At 57.8% G+C, this 22,676-nt stretch overlaps 1 protein-coding gene and 1 long non-coding RNA gene across 2 annotated transcripts in view; one reads left to right on the forward strand and one right to left on the reverse strand.

The window, feature by feature from the left end:
- SRCIN1 (SRC kinase signaling inhibitor 1) overlaps positions 1-22,676 on the reverse strand; it is a 71,156-nt gene that overhangs the window by 29,380 nt on the left and 19,100 nt on the right. The window contains 6 exon segments of the mRNA XM_070479367.1: positions 927-1,777; positions 2,298-2,391; positions 2,821-3,019; positions 3,624-3,819; positions 7,821-7,841; positions 17,627-17,928. Of these exon segments, the coding sequence (XP_070335468.1) occupies positions 927-1,777; positions 2,298-2,391; positions 2,821-3,019; positions 3,624-3,819; positions 7,821-7,841; positions 17,627-17,928 (1,663 nt within the window).
- Positions 12,442-15,275, forward strand: LOC139039110 (uncharacterized). The gene is made up of 2 exons (XR_011492303.1): positions 12,442-12,948; positions 14,770-15,275. It is a non-coding gene; the product is annotated as an uncharacterized lncRNA (long non-coding RNA).

Consider the following 22,676-nt stretch of genomic DNA (forward strand, 5'->3'; position numbering starts at 1 on the left):
CACAGAGTCGGACACGACTGAAGCGACTTAGCAGGAGCAGCAGCATTTGACAGTCACCCCCTCCCTCTCCAGACTCAACTCTCATCACTAGCTCCCTAATGGGTCTCACCCAGGCCCCCTCTAGACCTCTGCACATATATTCCCCCTGCTAGGCACGCGCTTCTCCCTACCTCTTTTCTGAAGCCATCCCAGAGTCCCCAACTGCCTTGAGGAATACACCCTCCCAAGGGAAGAACAAGTTTGTTTGTTTTTAACTGTGCCTCCCCCACTAGACAAGGCAGGAGCTGGGTTTGTCCAACTTGGCATAAACAGTGCCCATTGCAGTGCCTGGCACACAGGCCACAAGAAAGCTATGTGAATGAATCATTTCTCCTCACCTCTCAGCAGTGCTGCTTGAGGGCAGAGGAGGGCAGGTGCCATGATTACCTCCTCCAGCCTTGCACCCTTAGCAAGGAGCTGGGTGATAGGCACGAGTTCCCCAACTCGGAGGCTACTTAAAGAAATGTACCTCTTTCATCCCCACTTCTTACCATCACCCCCTTCCCAGTGGATTTCAGCCGGCCATGTGCTGGACAGCTCTCATGGCGGCACGTTTTGTGCCTGAGCAGGAAACGCATTAAATAAAGAGTTCTGTCTCAGCCTCAACTCTAGTTGAGGAAACTAAAGCTCAGGGACCAGCTGCAAACCCAGATCTCCAGGCCCCTTGTCTGGGGCCCTCTCATCCATCCCTTGGGGCTTGCAGATGAAATGTCTGTCCAGTGCCTGCCCGGCCGCGGCCAAGATAACCCTGGTGACCCCTCAAGGATACTCCGGGTCTAGAAGGACTCCCGGGTCTCAGAGTCCAGGACACAGCCTGCCACGGACTCTGCCGCGTCCCCTCTAACCCACCGCACCCGCACATCCCCGAGCCTCGCCAGCTCCCTCACCTGGTTTCCGTGTCCTTGGCTGGCACAGGTGGCCCGAATCCAACGAGCGGGCGCTCCCCAGGCCCGGGGAAGAGCTCGGAAGGGGGCGCTCCGGCCGTCGAGGAGCCCCCGGTGCTGCGGGTCTTGCCTCCGGGGCTCTCGGCGAAGACCGACGAGGAGCCCGAGTCTTTGCGGAAGGACTGGCGCACCGGCGAGCCGCGGCTGGGCGGCCCCGAGTAGGGGCTGTGCGGCGGCGGGGGCCCGCCCGGGGGCGCGGTCACGTCGGCCAGCTTCTGCGGCGACGAGGGCGGCAGGCGGAAGCCGTAGCCGTCGCCGTAGAGCGGGCCGCCGCCCGCTGCCTTGTACAGCGAGTCCTCCAGGTCGGACTGCAGCGCGGCGGCCGAGTAGGTGCTGAGAGAGCGCACCGAGCCGCGCTTGTACAGGCCACCGGCGCCCGGGTAGGCGAATGGGTCGCCGGCGGCCGCCGCCAGGCTCAGGCGGCCCTCGTGGAGCAGCCCGTAGGGGTCGGCGTAGAGGCCCTCGCCCTTCACCAGCACCATGCCGCCCGCCTTGCTCGCCAGGTCCTCGTCCGGCTTCACATCGCGCCGCTCCAGGATGGCGCTGGGGCTCGGGCTAACGCCCGGGGCGGCGGGGGCGCCTCCCAGCCGCTCAGCCGCGTGGTGCACCGGGCTGCCGGCGTAGGAGGGCGGGCGCCCCCCGGCGTATGAGAGGCGCGAGCGCGACGGCGAGCCCGACGGCAGCCCCGACGGCAGCCCCGGCGGCGGAGAGCCTGAGGCCAGGTGTGGCGCTGGCGACAGGTTGTTGAGGCGCCGGGTGGGCGACGACTCCCGCGACGCATACACCATCTCTCTCTGTGCAGAAGACAATCCCGGAACCCCACAAACCGGTCACAAAGGGGATCCCTTGCCTCCTGCTTAAGGAGCCAGCAGCTCCCCCCACCCCGTGACGCTGAGGAAGTCCTTTCTGTTCTCTGCCTCCCCACCCTCCTGCTGCATCTTCTACCCCTTTCCCGTCAGGGCTCCCAGGACGGAGGAAGAAGTGGCAGAGGGCCAGGCGCCAGAGAGGGGAGAAACCTCCAGCCCACCCCATGGTGGGGGATGGAAAGCCAAGAAGGAAGGGGCGGTTCCTGAGAGCGGTCTCCTAGGATATTTAGAGGCAGGTTTGAGAAATCCTGATCTGACCAGAGGGAAAAGTAGCAGATGAGGCGAGGGACACCTCCAGGACTCCACAATTAACGAAGGCCATCCTCTGCTTAAGCCTCCACGTTCCCTTCCCCAAAGCTGGCCCTGGTCCCTGGTGACAAGTGGCTAGACTCTGCTCCTGGACCCATCTGCCCAAACTCCCCCATGCCCTGGGCCTCCCCAGCCATACCCGAAGGTCCCCGTTGGTGAGGTGTGAGCCAGGGAAAGCGGCGTAGAGTGGCTCTTTCCTATAGATCTTGATAATACTGCGATCCTGGATGTCCCTGGGGGGAGGAAGGGGTGCATGGGGTCACCATCCCCCAGCCCTGCGATGAGAGGGGCACCTCCAGGCAAAGGGGAGAGGGGTGGCAAGAGGGGCCGCGAGGTCCAACCCCTTAACTCCTTGCTCAGTGGATCTCAGGCTGCCTGCCACCAACACACAACCAGCATCTTCTACCCGTTTACCTCGGCCTCACGAACTATTTTCAGTTCGGCTCAAGCCAAGGCCAACCAGCAGGGGTGGATGAATTAAAGGGGAGGCGGTGGGGCCGAGATGACCGAAGAAGGGGGCGGGGCGGTAGGGCTCCGGGAGGACAGGGGAAAAGCGCTGAGGCTAGGTGAGGCGGAGGCTGGGGAATGACCTGTGGTTTCCAGCCCCCCTCGGAGGAGGACTATCGGGGAGCCCACCCCATTCCCCCCGGGGCCACGCCCACCGGACGTCCTCCAGCTCGTAGAAGACGTTGCGAGCCTCATCTTTGATAAGGATGGCTGTGTTGGGCGACTTCAGCATGCCCATGGTGAGCTTCTGCGGGAACATGTGCGCGATGAGTGCGTGCAGCGTGTCCAGGCTGCTAACCTCGTGCGTGATGTGCACGCGCCGAGTCTCCTCCCCGAACTGTAGGAACAGCACCCCTGCAAAGGAGACGCCACCCTTGGTGTCGGGGCCGCCACCGCCACCACGCCGGCGGCTCGGGGAGCCTTCGGGAGTCGCGCTGGTCCCGCAGAGGCAGGGTCTGAGGCTGGACGCCGCCCCGGAGTGCAGGTGCACCCAGGCACTCCTCATGCTGCCGGCCTCTCAAGGCACCTCCCCGACCCCAGGCAGGTTGGAGTCCGGACGAGGAAATGGAATTGCGGGCCGGAACAGTTGGGGCAGAAACTGAGAGTGAGCGGGAGAGATGAGGGAAGCGGGGAGTGAAGGAAAGGGGGGCTGCTGAAGGGGGTGGGAGAGGGGAGGCTTAGAAAGGGAGAGAGGGACAGGGAAGGGGGTGCGGAGGGAGAGAGAAGTGAGGGAAGAGAGGTGGAGAAGCCGGTAAGAGAGCTGTGAGGAGGGAGAAGCCCTGAGGGGAGGAGACTGGAGGCGGAGGGGTGGGCGGGAAGATGGGATGGGGGAGGGGAGCCAGAGTCTTCCTAGAAAGGTGGTTGAGAGATGAAGCGGTCAAGGGGAGGGAGAGGATGCCGGGACGGGCAGACCAGAGGGAGGAGCCAGTGGCCAGGACGGAAGATGGACAGGCAGTACCTGGTGAGCGCAGCTTGGTCTGGCTGGCTGAGCGGGAGAGGGGCAGGCTCTGTCGGAAGCGGTTCATCCTACTGAAGCCTAGGGGGAGCTCGGCCTCTGACATGGTCTCCAGTGACTCGGCCGAGGCGTACGACAGCTTGGCCGCCTGGTCTGCCAGCCCAGGCTGGGCTCCCTGAGTGTGGCGTGAGCTGCGGGTCTGCAGGGATGGGGGGGGCGGGGGGGGAAACGAAAGGAACCAGGCATCAGCCCCTTTGCTCTGCCCCCTGCCCCCATCCAGGCCTGGGGAGCCCCAGCCAGCCAGCGAGACACACACACACACACACACACACACACACACACACACACAGAGGAGGGTCTCCTGGATTTCAGACTTGTTGTGCAGGAGAGTTCCCCAACCTCTTGGGGCCTTGGTCTCCCCAGGACACCCAGCAGGTAAGGACTGGGCAGAGGACTCAGGCACCCTGGGAAGCCAGACAAGAAACCATCTGAGCGGGGAGCCATGGGCACGCCTGCTATTTTAAGCTTCCAAAGAACAACAACAACACAAATTTGTCACCGAGGTGAGCAGCAGAATCGTTGAGCAAATTGGGGCATTAGTTCCAGACATTAATTAAGCGGCGGTTTTGTGAGTGATGAATTTATCTTTCGTGGAGTTCAGAGGGTTGGGGTGGGGGTGGGAAACAGGGTCCAGGAAGAAAGCAGAGAGCTAGGGACCCCGAGATCCCAGGTCTTGGAGGCATGGCCCCTCACAGAACTGGGCACAATGTCCTGGACCTAGGGTGACTAGAACCACCCCAAAACCCCCCAAACCAGTTGGATGCCAGTTTCAAACAGACTACCTGCCTAGTACATGCAGTGCACATGCTCAGCCCACACAAGCACATGGCCTAAGTGCCAGGCCTTAGCCCCTCCCTGCATGGCACATGCTGCCACATGGCCAACGTGCCTGGCTAGCAGCCCAGAAAGGCCTCCTCCAGTTCATCACAGCAGCCCTTGTCCTGAAGCTACAGCCGAAGGCGATATCTGCTTGGGGCTAGGGAAGGGTGTCACCCAATGACCATCCCCTGCCCCAGGGACAGTTTGATTACCCTCTCTTTAGGAGAGGGGACACCCTGATTTCAATTGCACTTCAAGAACCTACTTTTGGCTGAAGGGCTGGAACTCTCATTCAGCCACAGCTCCTTCCTGTCTGCCCCAGCTCCTCTCCTCAAACCTGGCTGCTGTCAGAAACTCATTTATTTAAGGGTGAAAGATAATGAATCAGATCTACATCATTCTGTTATGCAACATTATATATATATATATGAGATGTATCACATATACGTGTTATCAAGAAAACGATCATGTTGCCCAGTTGTATTTTTTTTATAAAATAAATTACCTAGTTTAATAACCACAAATCATTCAAAACCATTAACATTGGTTATCTTGGGGCTGAAACACACCTTTCTCTTTACTTTATACATTGCCTGGCTGTTTGAACTTTATACAATCAGAATATATAATTTTTATATTTTTTGTTTTTTATAATGCTAGTGTCTTTTAAAAATATTTATGTATTTATTTGACTGAGTTGGGTCTTTGCAGCATCAGGGATCTCTCATTGCAGCACTTGGAGCTCTCTAGTTACAGCTCTTGGGCTCAGTAGTTGTGGCACGCCCGCTTACTTGCCCTGCAGCAGCCCGCTAGCTTGCCCTGCAGCAGGTGGGATCTTAGTTCCCCAACCAGGGATCAGACCTGCATCCTCTGCAATGGAAGGTGGATTCTCAACCACTGAAGTACCAGGGAAGTCCTCATTTTTATAATTAAAAAAACCAACAAACAGTAAAAGTATCTCTAAAAAGGAATTATTCTCCTCCTCAGCTCCCGCCTTCCCTAAATCCTGATTAACCCCTAATTAATCTCCATCTTCCTATTAACTCAATCTAATGTTCCAATCGGATTAGCACTCTCAAAAGAGAAAGCATCTTCTTCTGATGAGCAATGTGCCCAGCTGTCCCCAAAGTGGCTTCAGAGCTTCAGGATGCTGCAGATCAGATTTAAGGACATCGGTGGGCATCCAGCTTCAAGCGTAATGCTTTGATCAGCGGGTGGGTGTGGGTCTGGGGAGGAGGGAGGCTGCAGAGGAACTGGGCCCACTTGGGGGATGCCTGGGCCCAGACTTCGGAGCCTGCAGTTCAGTTCTAGGCTGATCACCAGGGCCGGCCTGTGCCCCTCTCTTTCCTCACAGTGTGGGGAACCAGGCCTGGTCTGGTGGTCATGAGGTTGCCAGGCAACTGGAAGGTCAGTGGTTGCCAGGCTAGTGTGGATGAGGGGCTACAGAATTCAGGCAAGATGAGGCAGCTAGTGGGGATGAAGAGTAGGGGGTGGCCACATCACCTCGGGGGGACACAAATGAGTTGCCAATAAGAAGACAGAACAGGAGCCAGGATGAAGGGGACTAGGGATCCTAGGGACTGAGAAGGCAGCCCCTTGCCCAGGGAACCCTGGGAGAAGACACACCACATTCCCTGCCCCACCAGTTCCAGTCTCCATCCTGGTCTTCTGGGCTCTTATTCCATTCTCACAGCCTTTGTAGAAAACCCTCTTGAGAAGAGAGAAAGCGCAATAGTGCTTCTCTCCAGCCCTGAGCTGGGACAATAGAGCAGAGAAAAAGTGAGACATCCAGAAGGATTTCCTGACTACAAGGGAGATGGGAAGAGAACAAAATAGTAATTCAAACAGAGCTCCGCAAAGATAGGAAAGGGCTTCCCAAAGATGGGAAGCAGTGAGCACTGGTCCCCGGAGATGCTCCAGGGAGGAACTGATGACTCCTAGTCAGACATCAGACAGAGGGAACTTTGAGTAGGGGTGGTCAGATTAGGACCTGAGGTTCCCACAGGCTGTCCACAGATGGGGGCAGAATCACTTGGGAGCTTTTAAAAATACTATCTCCAGGGCTCACATTCACTGAATCTAAATCTTTGGAGGTGAGAGCCTGGGGTTCAAGGTTTTTGACAGGTTCCCAAGGTGATTCTGAGTGGAGAATCACGTCAGCATCCACGATGCTAACAGCTAACGAGGTAAGGCTCCCCATGAGCCAGGCATTGTATTTAGGACATGCAGTCTCTTGTCCCTTCACTTTACATCAACTCTATGACATAGATACTGCTCCATTTTATGGAAGAGAAACCAAGGCTCAGGGAATTTATATAACTTGCCCAGGTCACTCAGCTAGTTAGTAGCAGACTGGAATTCACCACCCGGCAGTTAGGCCCTTGGCTGCATGCATTGAACCACTATGTGCTACTGCTTCCTACAAAAAGCCTATAATGCCTGACACCACGAATCTACAATTCTGTGGTTCTCTGATTCAAGAACTTCTCTTTGGGAGGATGCATGCAAACAAGATGTTTGGAGCAAGATGGCACTGGGGGAGTCTGGAATGTATGCCTCCCACCCCCTGTCATAATGCCCAGGATTTGAGGAACCGGGGACTCCAGGATGCAAGCAGCAGGCTAACGTGGTTCAGTTCTAACTCTGGTGCCAAAGAAGATGGGGAGGTCCCAGAGTGTGCTCCCCCAGGGGTCAGCAGGATGTCCTTAGAGGGCACAGACGGATCCAGCTGTGGATGGTCCGAACTCTCCAGAAGAGGCAGGAGAGCACCATACTTGAGCTCAGTCCTCCACTTGGGCAACAGGTTTGGGGGGTGCAGGGCTGTGAGTCTCTTGCCTGGCATGACCAGCTCTCTCCATAGTGGAAAGTAAGAAAAGGATGAGGGACCTATTGTAGTCACGGGGCCTCCCGTCTGGAGGGGCCTTCCTCCTCCAGATTTGGAAAATGAAGTCTGATTTCAGAGAACAAGGCCCTCAATAAGATCATGGGATCCAAGTCCCTCCCTCTGAGCCAGCTGTCTTTCCAAGCAGGGGGAAATGCCTCTCTTGCTCCCAAATGCCCTTGTGTCTCAGGGTAAGCCTGAGCATCCCCCACCCAGATTCCCAGTAGGGGTGGCCCAAACTGTCACACTGGCTCCACAAGCTCCTGGCAGGCGAACCCAGGCTCTCTCAAAGCAGCAGCCCCAGCCTGCAGCCCCAAGGCCCACCGCCCACACCAGATGGTCCCCTGCAGACGCACACCCCTGTGCAAAGCATGTGCAGGGAGGGGTGAGGGCGGGACAGCACATGCAGTTGTCACAGAAGCAGAAGCACCACCACTGACCTTGAAACTCCAGTAGTTTGGCTGCTGATGGAAATAAGAGAAGAGATGGTTATGTGGGGGCTGGGAGGGGAGAGTAGGGCCAGGGTAGGTTAGAGACCCTTGGCGCTCAGCATTCAGCCCTGGGCCCTCCACCCTCCCAGGAACAGGAAGGAAGCCATGCCTGGTACATCCCACTCTCTATGGAGACCGGGGATGGCCCTGAGCAGGCTCCAGGCCTGCTAGCGGGGGAGGGGAGAGCCATTCCAGATGTTTCTAAGTCACGCAATCTAGTCACGGTAACAGTCCTCAGAGAGTTACAGGCAGGAAAAGACGCAGATGACCATGATATGAGAACACGTGAGATGCTGGCAGAGATGAATCAGAGCTGCGGGGTGAGAGAAATGGCATCTGGTTGTGCCAGCTGAGGGAAACTTCCCGAAAGAGGTGGCATTGGAGCTGGGCATAAACAAATGAGCAGCTGGAGGTTGGGAGGAAGAGCATGGGCAGAGGGCCTGGGGCAGGCATGTGCTGGGTGTGGTAAGGGGACAGTCCAGTTTGGTTGGGGCAGAGCCTGCAAAGTAGCATATTAAGCTGCGAAGGGGCTGGGGCTAGAGTGGCACCCTTAAATGCCGAGCAAAAGAATTTAGACTTAACTAAACGAGGTGGACAAGCAGAAAGCATTTGAGTGAAACCAGGTGGGATGGGAAGTGGACCACAGGAAGGCTGACGGGGCAGGGATGGAAGAGGGAGGCAGGGAGCCAAGGCCAGGGCAAGCAGGCCTGTGTGACATGATGGACCCAGGTTTCAGGGAAAGTGGACAGATGCCTGTCACCCCACAGCCCTGGGCAATGGATGGGAAGCCACGGGCAGCAAGGGATCATTGGCGATGTCCTGTGGGTGGACAGATGAGAGAGTAGGGCTCCTTGCTCCCCCAGAATGGGCGTGTTAGGCTTCTCTTCATTCACAATAACCTAGAGTCACCCTGCCTTCTCTGGAGACCAGAAGGCCCCTCCAGATGGCTAAGGACAGGGAGGAGTGGCCCGGAGGCTAGGCTGGTTCTTGGCAAAGCTGAGGGCACCCTGCTGACCGGTGCCAGCCTCAGCAGGGAGACAGAGGCAGCAGATGGCCTGGGCCTGGGGTGCCTGGCACCAGCAGATGAGATTCCCTAGGCCTCAGAGCTGCTGGCAGAGGAGAGGGACACCAAGGCTCCCTGATGGCAGAGGGCACCTCGGTGGGGTGTCCTGTGGATCTGAATACTTCATGGCAAGGAGGAGCTGGAGAGGGATTCTGCTGGGAGGAGGCTTCAGACCTTTAGGGTGGGGATGATGCCACTAGAGCTGGGATGAAGAGGGTTACTCACCAGGACCATCCCATTTGGGCCACAGCCCCACCCATCCCCCCGGCATTGCCTCCAAGAGATGCAAAATAATAATCACATGCCTGGCAGAGGAAGGGGACAACGAAGTCTGTGCCCTCACCAGTAACTAGAACCATCTATGGACACATTCCACCCATGGGTGCTGAGTGGAGTGGGGTGCAAGGGGCTGGAATAGCAGGCTCTAGCCACAGTTGCCCGTGGCCTGGGGAAGGGAACGGGGAGCAGAGGGAGTGGACATGTGATCGAGGTTGGGGCGGGGAGGCAGAGCCAGGCAGAGGGCAGGGGAAGGTTTATGATGAGAGTCGTGTCTGCGGCCCCAGTGGTGATGGACGGCTCTGCAGAGAAGGCCGCCGTCCCTCATCCAGCTGCACATCCCCGGCGTGCACACAGACCACCCACGGAGCTGTGTACAGACTCTCAGACAACCTCCCATGAGAACCTCACCACAAACACACCCAGAGCAACAGACACACCCACAAAGGGACAGAAACACTCAGAGAAGAGCCGGCCACAGTCTGAAACGCAGAAACTCAGACAGAGATATCCATAGGTGGACCAACCCCAACCACACAAACATGCACAGCCTATTCCCACCCCCACCCTGCACCAGGCACTGACCTGCTCACACACACACTGCTACAAGCAGAATCACAGAGGCACCCCCCAACCCCAGCCCTAGCCCCTAGGGAGTCACGGAAACACACAGAGACAGGGATGCCCACTCACACACATGCGTACGCATACACAACAACTGCAGAGACACACAAAGCCACACACACACACATACTATGCACACACACACACAGAGTCACATGCCTCCCTCCCCCCACTAGCCGGGTCACAGTGCCTCTGGCCACCTCAGCCACTGTACCAGGCCTGTGATGTCCCAGACGTCATGTGTCAGGTAGGACAATCATGTGTCCTGATTCAAAAGAAGCAGAAAATGCCCCTCCCCCACCCAGCCCCAAAAGTCAACATACCAGGCTCAGTATGTGACTGGCGCCCACCTCACATCTCTGGGAGCGGAAGAGGGATGGGTCCCGGCTACAGCCATGCTAGGTGGGCCCCCAACATGGGCCTGCCTCAGGCAATGCTAGGCACATCCCTGGGACACTCAGACCTGGAGAGATCACCAGCTGGGCCCAGGGGAGAGGCCTGGGTGACACCAGTGCCACAGGACGGGCCAGCCAAGCCCCACTAGCGGGCAGAGGGAAGAGTAGCTGTCTTTGTGTTGGTGAACTTGGAGTGAGGCTGGGACCAGAGTCCCGGGACTTGGGGCGCTGGCTGGTAGGGCACGCAGAATGCTGCCCCTCAGTCGCCCCTGGAAAGTGGGAAGGATGGTCCTCTCAGGGTGTCCTCACTAGGGTGAGACAGTCTCCTGGCAACTCAGTGTCCTTGGAGGGGAAAACCGTAGTAGGGAGGGGGCCTTGGGGATGTCGTGCATCCCTGTCTGTCTCTTTCCAGGGTATTAACCCCCTGGGACAGCCTTGGGTGACTGAGAGGAGCAGAGGCTCCTCCTGTTTGCGAAGGTAGGACTCTCCTCGTGCAGTCGCCAGCACCCTTTCCTCCTCACCCTCTCCCTGGTGTCAGCTCCTCCCGCCCTGCCCCACACGGTGCCTGGTGTAAGAGGCCCTCTCAACAAATATTTGGCCACAAATCATTGCCAAGAACTCTGGACCAGCCATGGGCAGGGGGGTGGGGTGGTGCATCTCTGTATGCTCTTCCCTGGCACCACTCTCCATCTCCTGGTACCCTGCACTGCTCAGCCTTCTACGTCTTCTCCCTGGGAATTGTCCAGCACCAGAAACCCCTGGAAGGAGGTCAGGGGGCAGGAAGGGCCCAGAGAGATCTGGCTCCCCAACCCAAGGGTAAAGCTGTCTCCCTCCCCCAGACTCAGAAAGGGGGTGTCTCACCTTTCCAGAGGACAGTGAGACTGTGGAAAAAAGGAAGGATTGCACAGGAAAGCCACTTGAGGGTCATCACATGTAGGGAGGAGTCTTAGGGGAGCAGGGGCAAAATGAGAGGGTTCTAAGAGAATAATATGGAAGTCAACCATCCATTCTATAGGGACCAGGCTTTCAGTAATACGGGAAAGGAGATTCCTGGAGACCCAAGGAAGCAGTGCCAGTGGGTCCTCAAACTCCCAGGTGAGAAGAGGAACCAACTTCTTCCCTCCTGGGGGTTAGGAATTAACATCCTGCCTCCTCCACCCTAGGCACCCTTGGTGGGGGGTGGGGGGTGGTTCTTCCCTCCCCCTGCAGCTGGTCCTTTCACCCCAACTCCTGCCCTGGGAGGGCGGGGCCCTGTCCCCTGGGAGCTTCAGCCCCGCCAGCTGAGGTCTTTCCCCTCCCCTGGGCAGACGTCCCCTGCAGGCTAGGTGAGTGCATGACCCCTCCCTGACCTTCAGCCCCAACGACCACGCAGGCTCGGGAGAGGGAGGGCACCCTATGGGTCGGACCCTAGCTCCAGTCCCCTGGCTCCGCGTGCACCGGCGCACACACCCACCTCTCAACTCCAGTGAACACGCGTCCACGTAAACACTCGCCCCCCCACCCCGCCCCAGGCTGGGGCGCCTTAACGACCCCCACCCCCGAGGGCTCCAGCCTCTCACCGCGACGCACGTGCCTGACTCCCCTGCGAACACGGCCGCCTCCTACCCCTTCCCCATGCAGAGTGTGGGTGGGGGGCGGGGGTGGTGGTGCTGCGGGACCTGCGCTGAACCGGAGGCGAGGGCGCACCCCGAAAAGGTCATGACTTTCTGAGGCTGGGGGAGGGGGCGCCAGCCGCATGTCGGGGTAGGGGCCGGTCCCCTGCGGAAAGCGGCGAACGCGATGGGGGAGGGGAGGGGGCGTTTCTCAGGGATCGGGAACCTCAGCTGCCTGCGCGCCCCCAGCCCCAGACCGCCCCTCCGAGCCCGGTGGGAGGGCCTCCCGTCTCCGCGCCCCAGCCCCGCGGAACCCGAGGCGGCGACCGCGGCCCCCGCAGCCGCTCCCCCTTACCTGCGGCCACAGGTGTATGCGCGGGGGGCCCCCAGCCCCAGGTCGCGCGTCGGGCAGGGGGAGGGAGGGCGGCCCCCTACTCCCACCCACCCGGGCTCTCCCCTCCCCCGGCCGCCTCCGCAGCCGCCGCCGCCGGTGCCCTTTACTGCAATGCGAGAGCCGCCGCCGCCGAGCCGGCCCGGGCCCCGGTCGCCCCGGTAACCGCGACTCCACCTGGCGCGGCACGGCGCGCCGCCGAGCACATCCTCTCCCCGGCCCCCTCCCCGGCGCGGCCCCGCCGGCGCAGCCCCGCCGAGGAACGGCGGAGGCTGGTGGCTGCGTCGCCGCGGTCACCCGATACGCCGGCCCGCCGCCCGGGACTCGGGTTGCAGCAGGAGAGAGGGAGGTTAGACAGCTTAGTGGAAGCGGGGGAGGGGCTGCGACTTGAAGTCTGGCCTTCTGTCCCCTCCCAGGGTCTTCTTCAGGCCTCCACCCCTAACGATCTGGCCTAGGGTGGCGGGGAGGAGAGTGGCTGGTCTCCCGGACCCGCCACCCTCTGAGCTTACAGCCTCTCCCCACCAGGGTCTCCGCGGTGCACCGTGACCCTTCTAGCTCTCCAGTGATTCAATTCCGAGCCAAGCCTGGGCGACCTAGGATGCCTAAATGTCCTCGGTGACGTCTGATCCTGCTCGACTGTGTGACTCTGGCATTTGCTGAACGTCTCCGGTCCTGCACTTCACAAAAAGGGGCCTCAGACACAGCCATCCGGAAAGAGAAGTTCAATAAGGACTAGGTATAAAGTGATGACAAGATCCTGTGCACGGCCACTGTTCTCTGTACTTCAAAGTCCTGGGGGTGAAGACCCCTTCAAGCTCTCCCCTTCCCTCCAACAGAGTAGAGTCCAGATGTGGACAGGCCTTGGGCCCCATAACCTGGGACGCCAAGTTCACGAAATCCAGCCTCACTTCCCTCCGCCACTCCAACTCAAGACATTCCATCTGCTCCATTTGGGGCTCACACCTCATCCCCATCCCTGTCCCAGCCTGACCTCTATCGCGCATGTGACCACTCTAGATGAGTCCATTCCACTTGCTGTCTAGCCTCGGGGGCAGACACATCTCTGGTCCCTAAGTTCAGTCAATACTGGGCCAAGAGCCGAGAAGGACAGTGGGCTGGGTGCCCTGTGAGTGATGCCAAGCACGCCAATCTCATGCTAGACTTGAGTTATACACAGCTAAGAGTCCCTGCTCTGGAGCCATTTCCTAGGATGTCACGTTTTCCTTCTCCTCACTCTCATTGAAAAACTCAAGACTTCCTGCCCTTCTCCAGGGGAAGGAAGCAGGATGCACGAGGGAGAGAAATGGTTCCCTCTTAGATTCTCTGCCACAGTGCCTCCTCTGCCACCCTCAAGTCAAGGCCTCCTCAGGGCTGCCCCTGGCCTGTTGCAACTCTGACTCTCTGGTCCCTCCTCCCCTCTGGGGCTTCAGATGCCTGTTTTTCTCCCACGGAAATGTCTAGGCCTGAGCTGGGAGGCCGAGCCCTTAAGATACTGTCTCTGGGTGTCCCTGTCCATCTTCCCATCAGGGAAACTGAGGCATGATGAAGAACCAGGCAATCAGTTCAGAACAAGTGGCTAGATGCCAAGGTTGTCTTCAAATTTTGAAATTAAGCATCAGACATAGCGAGAGGGGTGAGAGAAAGACATCATGAAGGACCTCCTGCTGATGAGACATCAGGGAAAGGCTGGGTCTGCTCAGAGATGGAGGGCGGGTGGGGATAGAGAAATGAGATGGTCTGCAGTGGGGGTGGGAATTGGGCACAAGAGATTCCTGAAAACCAGTGGGGGAGGGTAGGAGAGACATATTACAGTTTAAAAGAGAGAATTAAAAAAAAAAATTTTTTTTTTTAATTTGAGGAAATAAATGCCCTTCAAAAAAATTCCTTCCCCAGAGCCAAGCTTTGGCACAGGTTTGGGGAGGTAATAGGAGAAGGAAATGGCAACCCACTCCAGTATTCTTGCTTGGAAAATTCCATGGACAGAGGAGCCTGGTGGGCTATAGTCCATGGGGTCGCAAAGAATCAGACACGACTGAGTGACTAACACTTTCCCTTTCCCTCTGGGGCGGGAACGGTAGGAATTAGACTATCGGGGGAGAGTACAGGGCATAGGAGTCTTCTGAAAATGTGGGCTCCACATAAGAGCAAGGGGTGCAAAATTAAAATCCTGGATCTCCCCTTTCCCAAAAAATATCCTCCCCAAAGGCCAAGTCTGCCATGGGTTTGGGGGGTGGGAGGAGGCGGGTGACTCACCTGGGCCGGCTGGCCAGCCCCGGAGGGGGCGGAGTCGCCGTGGAGGTGAGAGCAGAGGGAGCTGAGAAGGCACACGGGGTCCACGGTCCAGCCGCCAACCTGTGTGTGCGAAGCGGGGGACACCCCATTAGGGGGAGCGGGCAGGAGCCGCTGGGGCACTGGGACGGGGCGGGGCGGGGAGTTCCGGGGGCCAGTTTGGCGCTGAGCTCACACTGCAGAGGGACCCTGCAACACTGGCTAGTCCCTTACCAAGTCTACGCCTCTAACTAGGGCCCTCCATCTGTTTCCGGGTCTTTCTCTCCAGAAAGCCCCCGGCTGGGGGCTCTCTGAGCCCAGGGCAAAGCCTTCCCCAACTGATACTCCTGAAGTCCTGTTCGTCAATTCTTCACTGCCTCTCTGGACATTCTGCAAGGGAGCTGCCCCTCGCCTCTCCCCTCTTCCAGCTCTTCACTCCCTCCTGGCTGAAGCTGTCACCTCCTACCCCACAGACGTGGGAAGGAGGGGGCCTCATCCCAGTGTACCCCTGCCCTGCAGCACTGCCTTCCTCCCCCCCATCTCAGGGAGGCCGCTTTCTTCTCCCACACCACACCTGAGACTGGAAACCCATCCCTTCCTGGTTCCTCCAGGCCCTCTTCCCCCTCAGCATCCTCAAAGTCGTCCACCTCTCATTCGGTCACCCCACAAACATGTACTGAGCCCCAGATAGGCTTAGGCACTGAGCACTAGATGTAAGTGAAACGTCTGTAGATCCTACCCACTTGCACGCATGGCAGGGAATGAAAGAGTGAAGGAATAAAGGAATGAATTTGTGAGTGGCTGTGCTTTGATTTATTTACTAAGTATTTACTGAGCGCCTGCTCTGTGCCAGTGAATGTGCCAGACACATAGGAGGCCCTCAAACATGCCCACATCCTCTCTCCCAGGCCTGCTGCCCCTTGAGGCTGCCATCCAGTCTGTCTTCATGTTTTTTTCTGGCCAGACCTCCCCAGACAGGTCTGCAGCCCAGGAGTCCTGTTCCCTCGCCACCTCCAACCCCTGACACTGGCCGTTACATCATCATAGCTCGAGAAAGGAGTTCTCTATACCCTATGGATCCACAGATCCTGGCTGGTCCCAAGGGTTGTTTCCAGACTTCAGAAGTGCAGGGGGCCCTCCTGCTGGGCCTTCCTCCCCTTCCTCGGGGATATAGGACATTCCTGGTCCCCTCTTCCCATCCATCCTGAGCCCTTTCTCTTCTCAGACTCCATTCTGCCTTGGTGACTACACTTATCCCAAGTCCCACTTCCATTTCTGCCCACCTCATGCTCAACCCCCTTTCTAGAGTCTTGAGTTGTATATTCAGTACCTAAACAGACATCCTGGAGAAACACTCCTATGCCCCCTCTAACTCATCTCCCCTCTTCCAGTCCCTCACCCTCCCAAATGTTTCCCTCCCAACCATTTTATTTCCCCCTAAGCACCACCAACATCTCCTTGTCACCCAGGTTTTTCTGTCTTTGCCTTCTGGATCCAGACAGCAAACAAGCCTTGCTCATCTTCCTTCCACCCCACCCCCACCCCATCCTTTTCCTTCATCCTCCCTAACACACTCTCTTCCAGCTTTCCTGCCCCTGCCTCCAGACACTCCCCCTGCCCCCTCCTATTCACCATCTAAAAACAACCATGGCCCTCCTAGTCTCCACCATCTGGCCCCCACGCCTCCCACGGCCTCCCACCCTGAGCTTTCTGCATCAGCCTGTTGGACCTCTATGCCAGTCCCCAAAGCAACTCAGATCTATACTCACCTCCCATCTTCCTACCTCCTAAATCTGTTCTCCTTCTCCATGACCATTCAGACCCTTTTCATCTTTCTAAGCTTAGTTTAAGTACCTCTTCCTCCATGAAGCCTTCCCTGACCAGGGCTGTCCACCTGATCTCCCTTCTTCCAAACCCTCTTCCGACTGACTGTGCTCCTTATACTTAGGTTTCACCCCATCTAGATCACAAAGGGCCTTGCCCCCTCCTCCTAAGTCAGAGCAGCAGAAGGAATCCACCGAGAGGGACCCCTGAAGGGGAAGGCCTGATCACCTTCATTTGCAACTCTCCCTTATCCCAGTTGGAACTCTGCTCCCGGGAGCGCTCTGGAGATGGGAAAAGGTAAAGGTTGGACAGAACTGGAGGTGATATGAGAGGCAGATAAGGTACAAGATATGCTCCAATGTATCTTTGTTCCCTGCAGTGAAGATGGAGGTGGGCACAGTCTTCCCCCTACCCAGCCATGCCCAGCAGTACTTGGAAAGGGGGACAGAGCCAGACATCTGTGGGAGCAGGGACTGACACCCCAAGGCTTGACTGAAAGGATGCTGGCGTGCTGATGGGAACAACTCCCCTCCCCTCCACTCTTTTTCCCAGAGTAGATAACGCCTGAGTCTCAACAACCAACATGCAGCAGCTGTCAAGGCCCCGCACCAAAGTGGGACTGTCCAGTCCCAAGAAAGAACTTCCTTGCAGACAAAAAGGCCTTACTCAGATGCAGAGATGCATCCAGGAACCAAGGATCTGGGAGAGCTTTACAAAGGAAACATCACACCTCATGTAGAAGGAGACGAGTCCTGGACCAGGGGAGCTGCCCTCTAAGGCTTACTGATGACAGGAGAGAAACAAGGCAGAGTGGGGAGTCCTCTAGTTCAAACTCACACAGCAAGTCTTGGGGGAAGGAACAGGTGAAGAATGGGGGAGGAGGAAAAGGCGCCAGGAAGAGACCCAGCCTTCTCAAGCTCCCAAGGCCTGACCTTCCCTTAGGGGCCATATCACAGAGATGCCCACCCCAAGGTACTCCAGCACCGGATGGACTCTCAGACTCAGAACAGTCAGCCCTGGAGGCCATCCCTTCTTCCTCCCCACCACTCTCTTGAGCTCCCAGACAGCCTTCCTTCTCAGCCCACCAGCCCCAGTTGGAGGCTGGACTTTCTCTGCCCAGTCCCATGCTCCAAATTCCAAGACTGCCGGCAGAAGTCTGGGAGCTGAGCCCCCACCCCCTTCCTCCCCAGGCTCCCCGGAGCCAGCCGGCAGACTTCCACATCCCCCACTCTGCTCCAGAGGCGTCTCAGAATCAGGATGAGCCTGGCGTCAGGGGCACACAAGGCAGACCCCCTCCCCAGCCCGCGGCCGGCCCCACTCACCTGCTCCCGCATCCTGTCTTGCTGACCCCGCAGGGCTAGGGCATGCTGCGGGTACTTGCTCTTCAGGTGGTCCATGAAGGCATCGCGCTTGCGGTCGGCATCCGCCTTCTGGAGCCCGCTGAGCGCCTCCAGGCTCTGGGCGGCGATCACCGTGTGCCGCCGCTCGGACGTGTGCACCAGCCCCACGTTGGAGAAGCGCCGGCCCCCGCTGCCCCCGCCGCCCCCGCCCCCCAGGGTCCGGTACTCCCGAGGGTACTCGGCATCGTCTGCAGACAGCATGGGGGGGCTGCTCCGCTCCGGATCTGCGAGGGGGAGAGGGGGTTCGGCGGGGTCACGGTGCGTGCTCGGCCTGGGACTGCCCATCCCCCACTGGGGTCACTGCGAGGAGGGGCGGCAAGAGGCCCCTGGGGTGAGGCAGGGACTGCCCGACAGGCACTAGGAACAGAAGAGGCAGAACGGGGCAAGCAAGAAGGCTGGGGGCCAAAGGCAGTGTCCAGCTTTCTGGTCTTCTGCAGGGTTGGAGGATAATGATGCGGGTTAGGTGCTGGCCTTAGGAGCCAAGAAGGGGCTGGGAGCAGGGGTCCTGGGCACCTCTCCAGCCGCACATCCCCTTCCTCCTTCCTTAAGCTAGGGTGCACAGGGGAGGGAAGCGGGGTTCCTTTTAGATGCTTCCTGCAAACTGTGGAAAGGAACCTGCACTGTCTTTCTTTCAAGAGCATCCTCTTGGGAGTGGGGTGGAGGCTAACCTCCTCCCTCAGACTAGCATGTCTAGGACACACTTGTCTTTAGGCTGGGGGTAGGCTTGGAAAAGGGCCAGGACTAGGAAACAATGGGGGGGGCGGGGAGTGAGGGCAAAAATCACACTTCCAAGAAGATGCAGGTCCAGGGTCTGGGGTTTGGGACCCCCTTTTCCCTCCCTATCCCCAAGACAGACAGACAGACAGACAGGAGAGGCTGGGCACAGAGAAGACAGTGAGAGATGGATTGGGGACAAACTCAAAGAAAGCAGACAGAACAGCTCAAGCTTTCCCCGCTGGGACCCTCCCCACCCCCTCCCTTCCTTCAGTCTCCCTCCCAACACACACAAGTTCACGACCTATAAGGGACGCACAGGGGACAAAGGACAGTACAGAAGCGAAAAAAAGAGAAGGCCGGGGGTTGAGGTCTCCATGCAGAACTCTGAAGCCCGTCCCCACTTGCCCACCAGCCCTGAGCCCTCCCCTGGCCTCCCCAGGCCCAGTTCTGCGGTCTCCCACCCTCCAGCCTCCATGCTGACCTTCCCATAGCCAGCAGGGACGGCGGTTCCAAGGTGTCACCTACTCCAGGGATGGGAGGAACTGCTGGGGTTTACTTGAGCCATATTCCTGGTCATAACACGAATTTGCCCTCCCTCATTTCCAGAAATCATCCACTTAGCAGACAAACACGGTTTTCCCAGCATAACCCCAGCCTCACAATTCACTAGTCTCAAAGGTGAAACCCTCAGGGTGCCTTGGTTGGAAAGCATCCAGCACTGTAGCAGACACAGGCAGCCCAATGCAGGGGCCAATGGGGGCACAAGTGGGGGCGCTGAGGATTCTGGCACCCGGCCAGGTTCCCTCCAGTGCAACCTCTCTTGGCCCCCTCCCTCCACACATCCACTGTACCTCAGGCCCCTCCTGTCCACCACAGGAGGCAAGAGGACATTCAGCCACGTTCCAGGGAAAGCCACCCTTTGCCCAACACACACATACACTCCTCCCTGGATGTGGCCGAGGCGTGTAGATCTCCAGGACAGACACCCAGTCGACCCAGCACCTCCCACCAAAACCAAGGGAAGAATGGCTCCCAGAGACCCAGCGCTCTGAAGTTTCCAAGGGTCTGACTGATCAGTTATCATGGCCTTCAAACCTCGCTGCACCGCTATGAGGGTATTACTGTAATCCCTTTGCAGAGATGGGACTGTTGAGGTCAGTGAAGTGTAGTGACATGCCCAAAGCTGCAGTAGGTGGTAGAGGCCAGATTTAACTCCAATATTTATTAGATTCACCTCACCCATTCTCACCATACCTTCTGGCCAGACGACAACTGTTTACTGCTAGAACAATGATACCCCTGGCACTCCTTGTTTACCTGCTGTCTCCCCACCCTGGTGCTGGGTCTGGGGTCCCTCCCTCCTCCAGATATCTGTCCCTTGGTTGTGCTCCCCAAAGTGAGGTCCAGACACTCAAGAGATGACTATGGGAGGAATGCTGCTTCAGAGATTAATAGTTCTATTTTTATTTTCAAGGATTTAAAAAAAAAAAAAAAACAAGAAGGCCCAACTCCTGATTTCATGGGTATCATTCCTTGGGATGGCAGTGAGCTAAGGTTTCCTTTTAAGTGAATGCATTAAATTCAAAGTGAGTTAACAAAGAGCAAATTGAGTTTGCATTAATACAGTATGAAGGTTCGCGAGAAAATTCCTGAAGCTAGCACCTGGCTGAGGCTGGGAGCCCCAGGGCCATCTTGATGGGGACCCAGCCCTTGCTCTTGAGGTGCTAGTGGCACCCCATGGTGGCCAGTGAATATGGCTGAAAAGAAGTGACCTGAAAATCATCCAGAAGAAGGAGGGCCGGGATGGGGGGTTGGTGCTCTGGGTGCTGGAAAAATAGCCCCAACCAGAGTCAGGGGATTGCCTCCCATGACCCTTAAACTCTGTCTTCCACTCACCCTCACCACCAACAGGAGGATTGCTACCTCATGGGACACTGCTGAGCTGGAAGAGACCCTCCATGGTGGAGCGCCCTGGATACTTACTTTGTTATCTTCCTTTGCCCAGTGTGGGGTAGATTCTGCCTACAGCCTCACTGCTGGAAGCCCAGCTTTCAAGCCCAGCTTGAGCCCTGCCTGAGCCAGAGGGCGCCCCCCACCCGCCTGCGCCAGCCAGCCAGGCTCGCTGTGCCACCTAGGGCTCTGGATACCTAGGTGCACTGGAAAGGTCAGTTCTCATCTGCCCTCCTGCCCTTCCACGTCCCTGGACTCAGAAGAGCTCCTCATGCCCACCTGCACCCTCTGTGCCAGCTCCTGGGGAGCTGTGCCAGCGTCCTTCCCTGGCTCCTGGGGGCGCGGTCTCAGTGCACACAGGTGGGGCAGGCAGTATGCCAGCCTGAGAGAAGCAGGGACAGTGGGGAGGTCCAGGGTCACCCAGGCTCTCCCAGGTCGATTAAAGGGGCTGAGGTGGGGCTGGCAGGTACGGGTCCAGGCCGACAGAGCAGGCAGCGGGGAGGCGGAGGCTCCAGACAGTGAACGTGTGCCCACAGCCCTATTGATGACTACAGCCCCGTAAACCTCACAGGAGTGGATGGCACTGGGGATAGGGAGGAGGCTGCTGAGCAGGCCCAGAGACAGTGGAGCAAGGACCAACTCCTCCCTGCCTCCTCCAAGACAGGGCTCAGTCTCAGGTGCCCGGACACGGGCAGGTGCATGCAGGGTAATGGGTGAGGCAGGACCTGGATTCTGGGGGGTGGCGGGGGGGAGGAGGAAGTAGGAGAGACAATGGGCTGTCTCTGAGGGGAGATGGGGCTTTGATTTGAAATCTTTAGACTCTTCTGAAAACTAAGAACCTTTGAGATCCTTGGCTTAACAAAGAAACTCAGGGAAAGAGGTGAGGTAGCTGCCTGACCCAGGAGTCCTAGCTCCCTGCTCTGTGCAGAGTTCTCTCCTCTCTGTGGGGCCCCAGTAGACTGAGACAACTGGCCTGGGATTCTTGGTTGGGGGACCATCCTGTTGCCGGGGATAAAGGGGCCCCTGGGGGCTCAGAGGGCTCAGGAAAGAATTTATCTGACTCAGCCCCGGGCGCCCGAGGTCAGGACACTGGGAGAACAAAAGCCCAGACCAGAGACCTCCTGGATTTAGAGTCAACTCTTCCTCTGAGGGGTCCTAGGTTAGCCATTCTTTTAGTTCTCCATTCTAAAAGCCTCTTCTCTCTCAGAGCCTGAGGGTACTAATCTGTAAAATGGGGACAACATCTCTAAATCCCCCTCCTGGGCCGTGGGTGAGAAGCTGGCAAGACAATGAGGAGAAAGCACATTGTTTTGAATTAAAGACATTCCTGGCTTCTGGGCTGTCGGGACACCAGGACAGCCTTCCTATTGCCCCGGGCCTGCTCCAGACACCACCAAGGCCTCAAGTGGCCCTGACCCTCCCCAGACAGAGCAGCCTGGTGAAAAGCCAAGGAGATCGATTCCAATCTAGCCAGCAGTGGCTCTGGGTGGCAGCGGCCCTGAGCAGATCGATGCTTCTGTTCACTGGCAGAGGCTGCTGAGGGATCTATCTGGCAGGGGTCTTGTGGCTGGGGGGACCTGGGGAGGCAGATGGGACAGGGAGGCCTGAAGGCGGTAAGCAGACTGGATTCTACTGGGGCAGGGTGAGAGACAGGGGATGCAGGGGAAAAGTGGGAGACCCTGGATGGGGAAGCAGAGCTGGGGCAGACTGCTGGAAGGGGCTTGGGACAGACAGCCCCTGAGACATGGTGGTTGGGGGAGTCAGAGAGGTAAGCTGGAGGTCTTGCCATCATCTCTCCAAGAATCCTGTGTGCAAGACCAGCTATAATTTTTGAGTCAGAGATTCAAGCTACAGGAGAGATGGCCAGGACTAGTGGAATCCAGCTCAGAATGAAGGGAAAGGGAAAGTGGGGAAGTGGGATGTTGCTGTCGCCTCCCTCAGCTCTGCCTTCCCCGCCTGAGCGATGGGGAAGTGAACCTGCCTGGACGCTGGGATGACCAGGGAGCAGTGGGCGCCCCCCAGTGGCCAGCTGCGGATAAAGGCGCAGGTGCTTGGGAAGAGAGAGACATTGTTATTTGCTCCACCAATTCCAAATTCCACGTTTATTTATGAGCCCAATTTATTTTTATCCTCACTGCATTCTTTCACATGAGATCACTGTAACTCATGATGAGAATTAAGATCCCAAGGTTTCAGTGACACTGTCTCATAAGCCATCCAGCCCCTCCCCACCTTGCATCTTTACCCCAGATGTCACCATCGCTCTGTCCTCTGGCTGCCACTGGGCAACATTTACACATGACAT

The sequence above is a fragment of the Odocoileus virginianus genome, chromosome 17, assembly GCF_023699985.2.
Source record: "Odocoileus virginianus isolate 20LAN1187 ecotype Illinois chromosome 17, Ovbor_1.2, whole genome shotgun sequence".
NCBI lineage: Eukaryota > Metazoa > Chordata > Mammalia > Artiodactyla > Cervidae > Odocoileus > Odocoileus virginianus.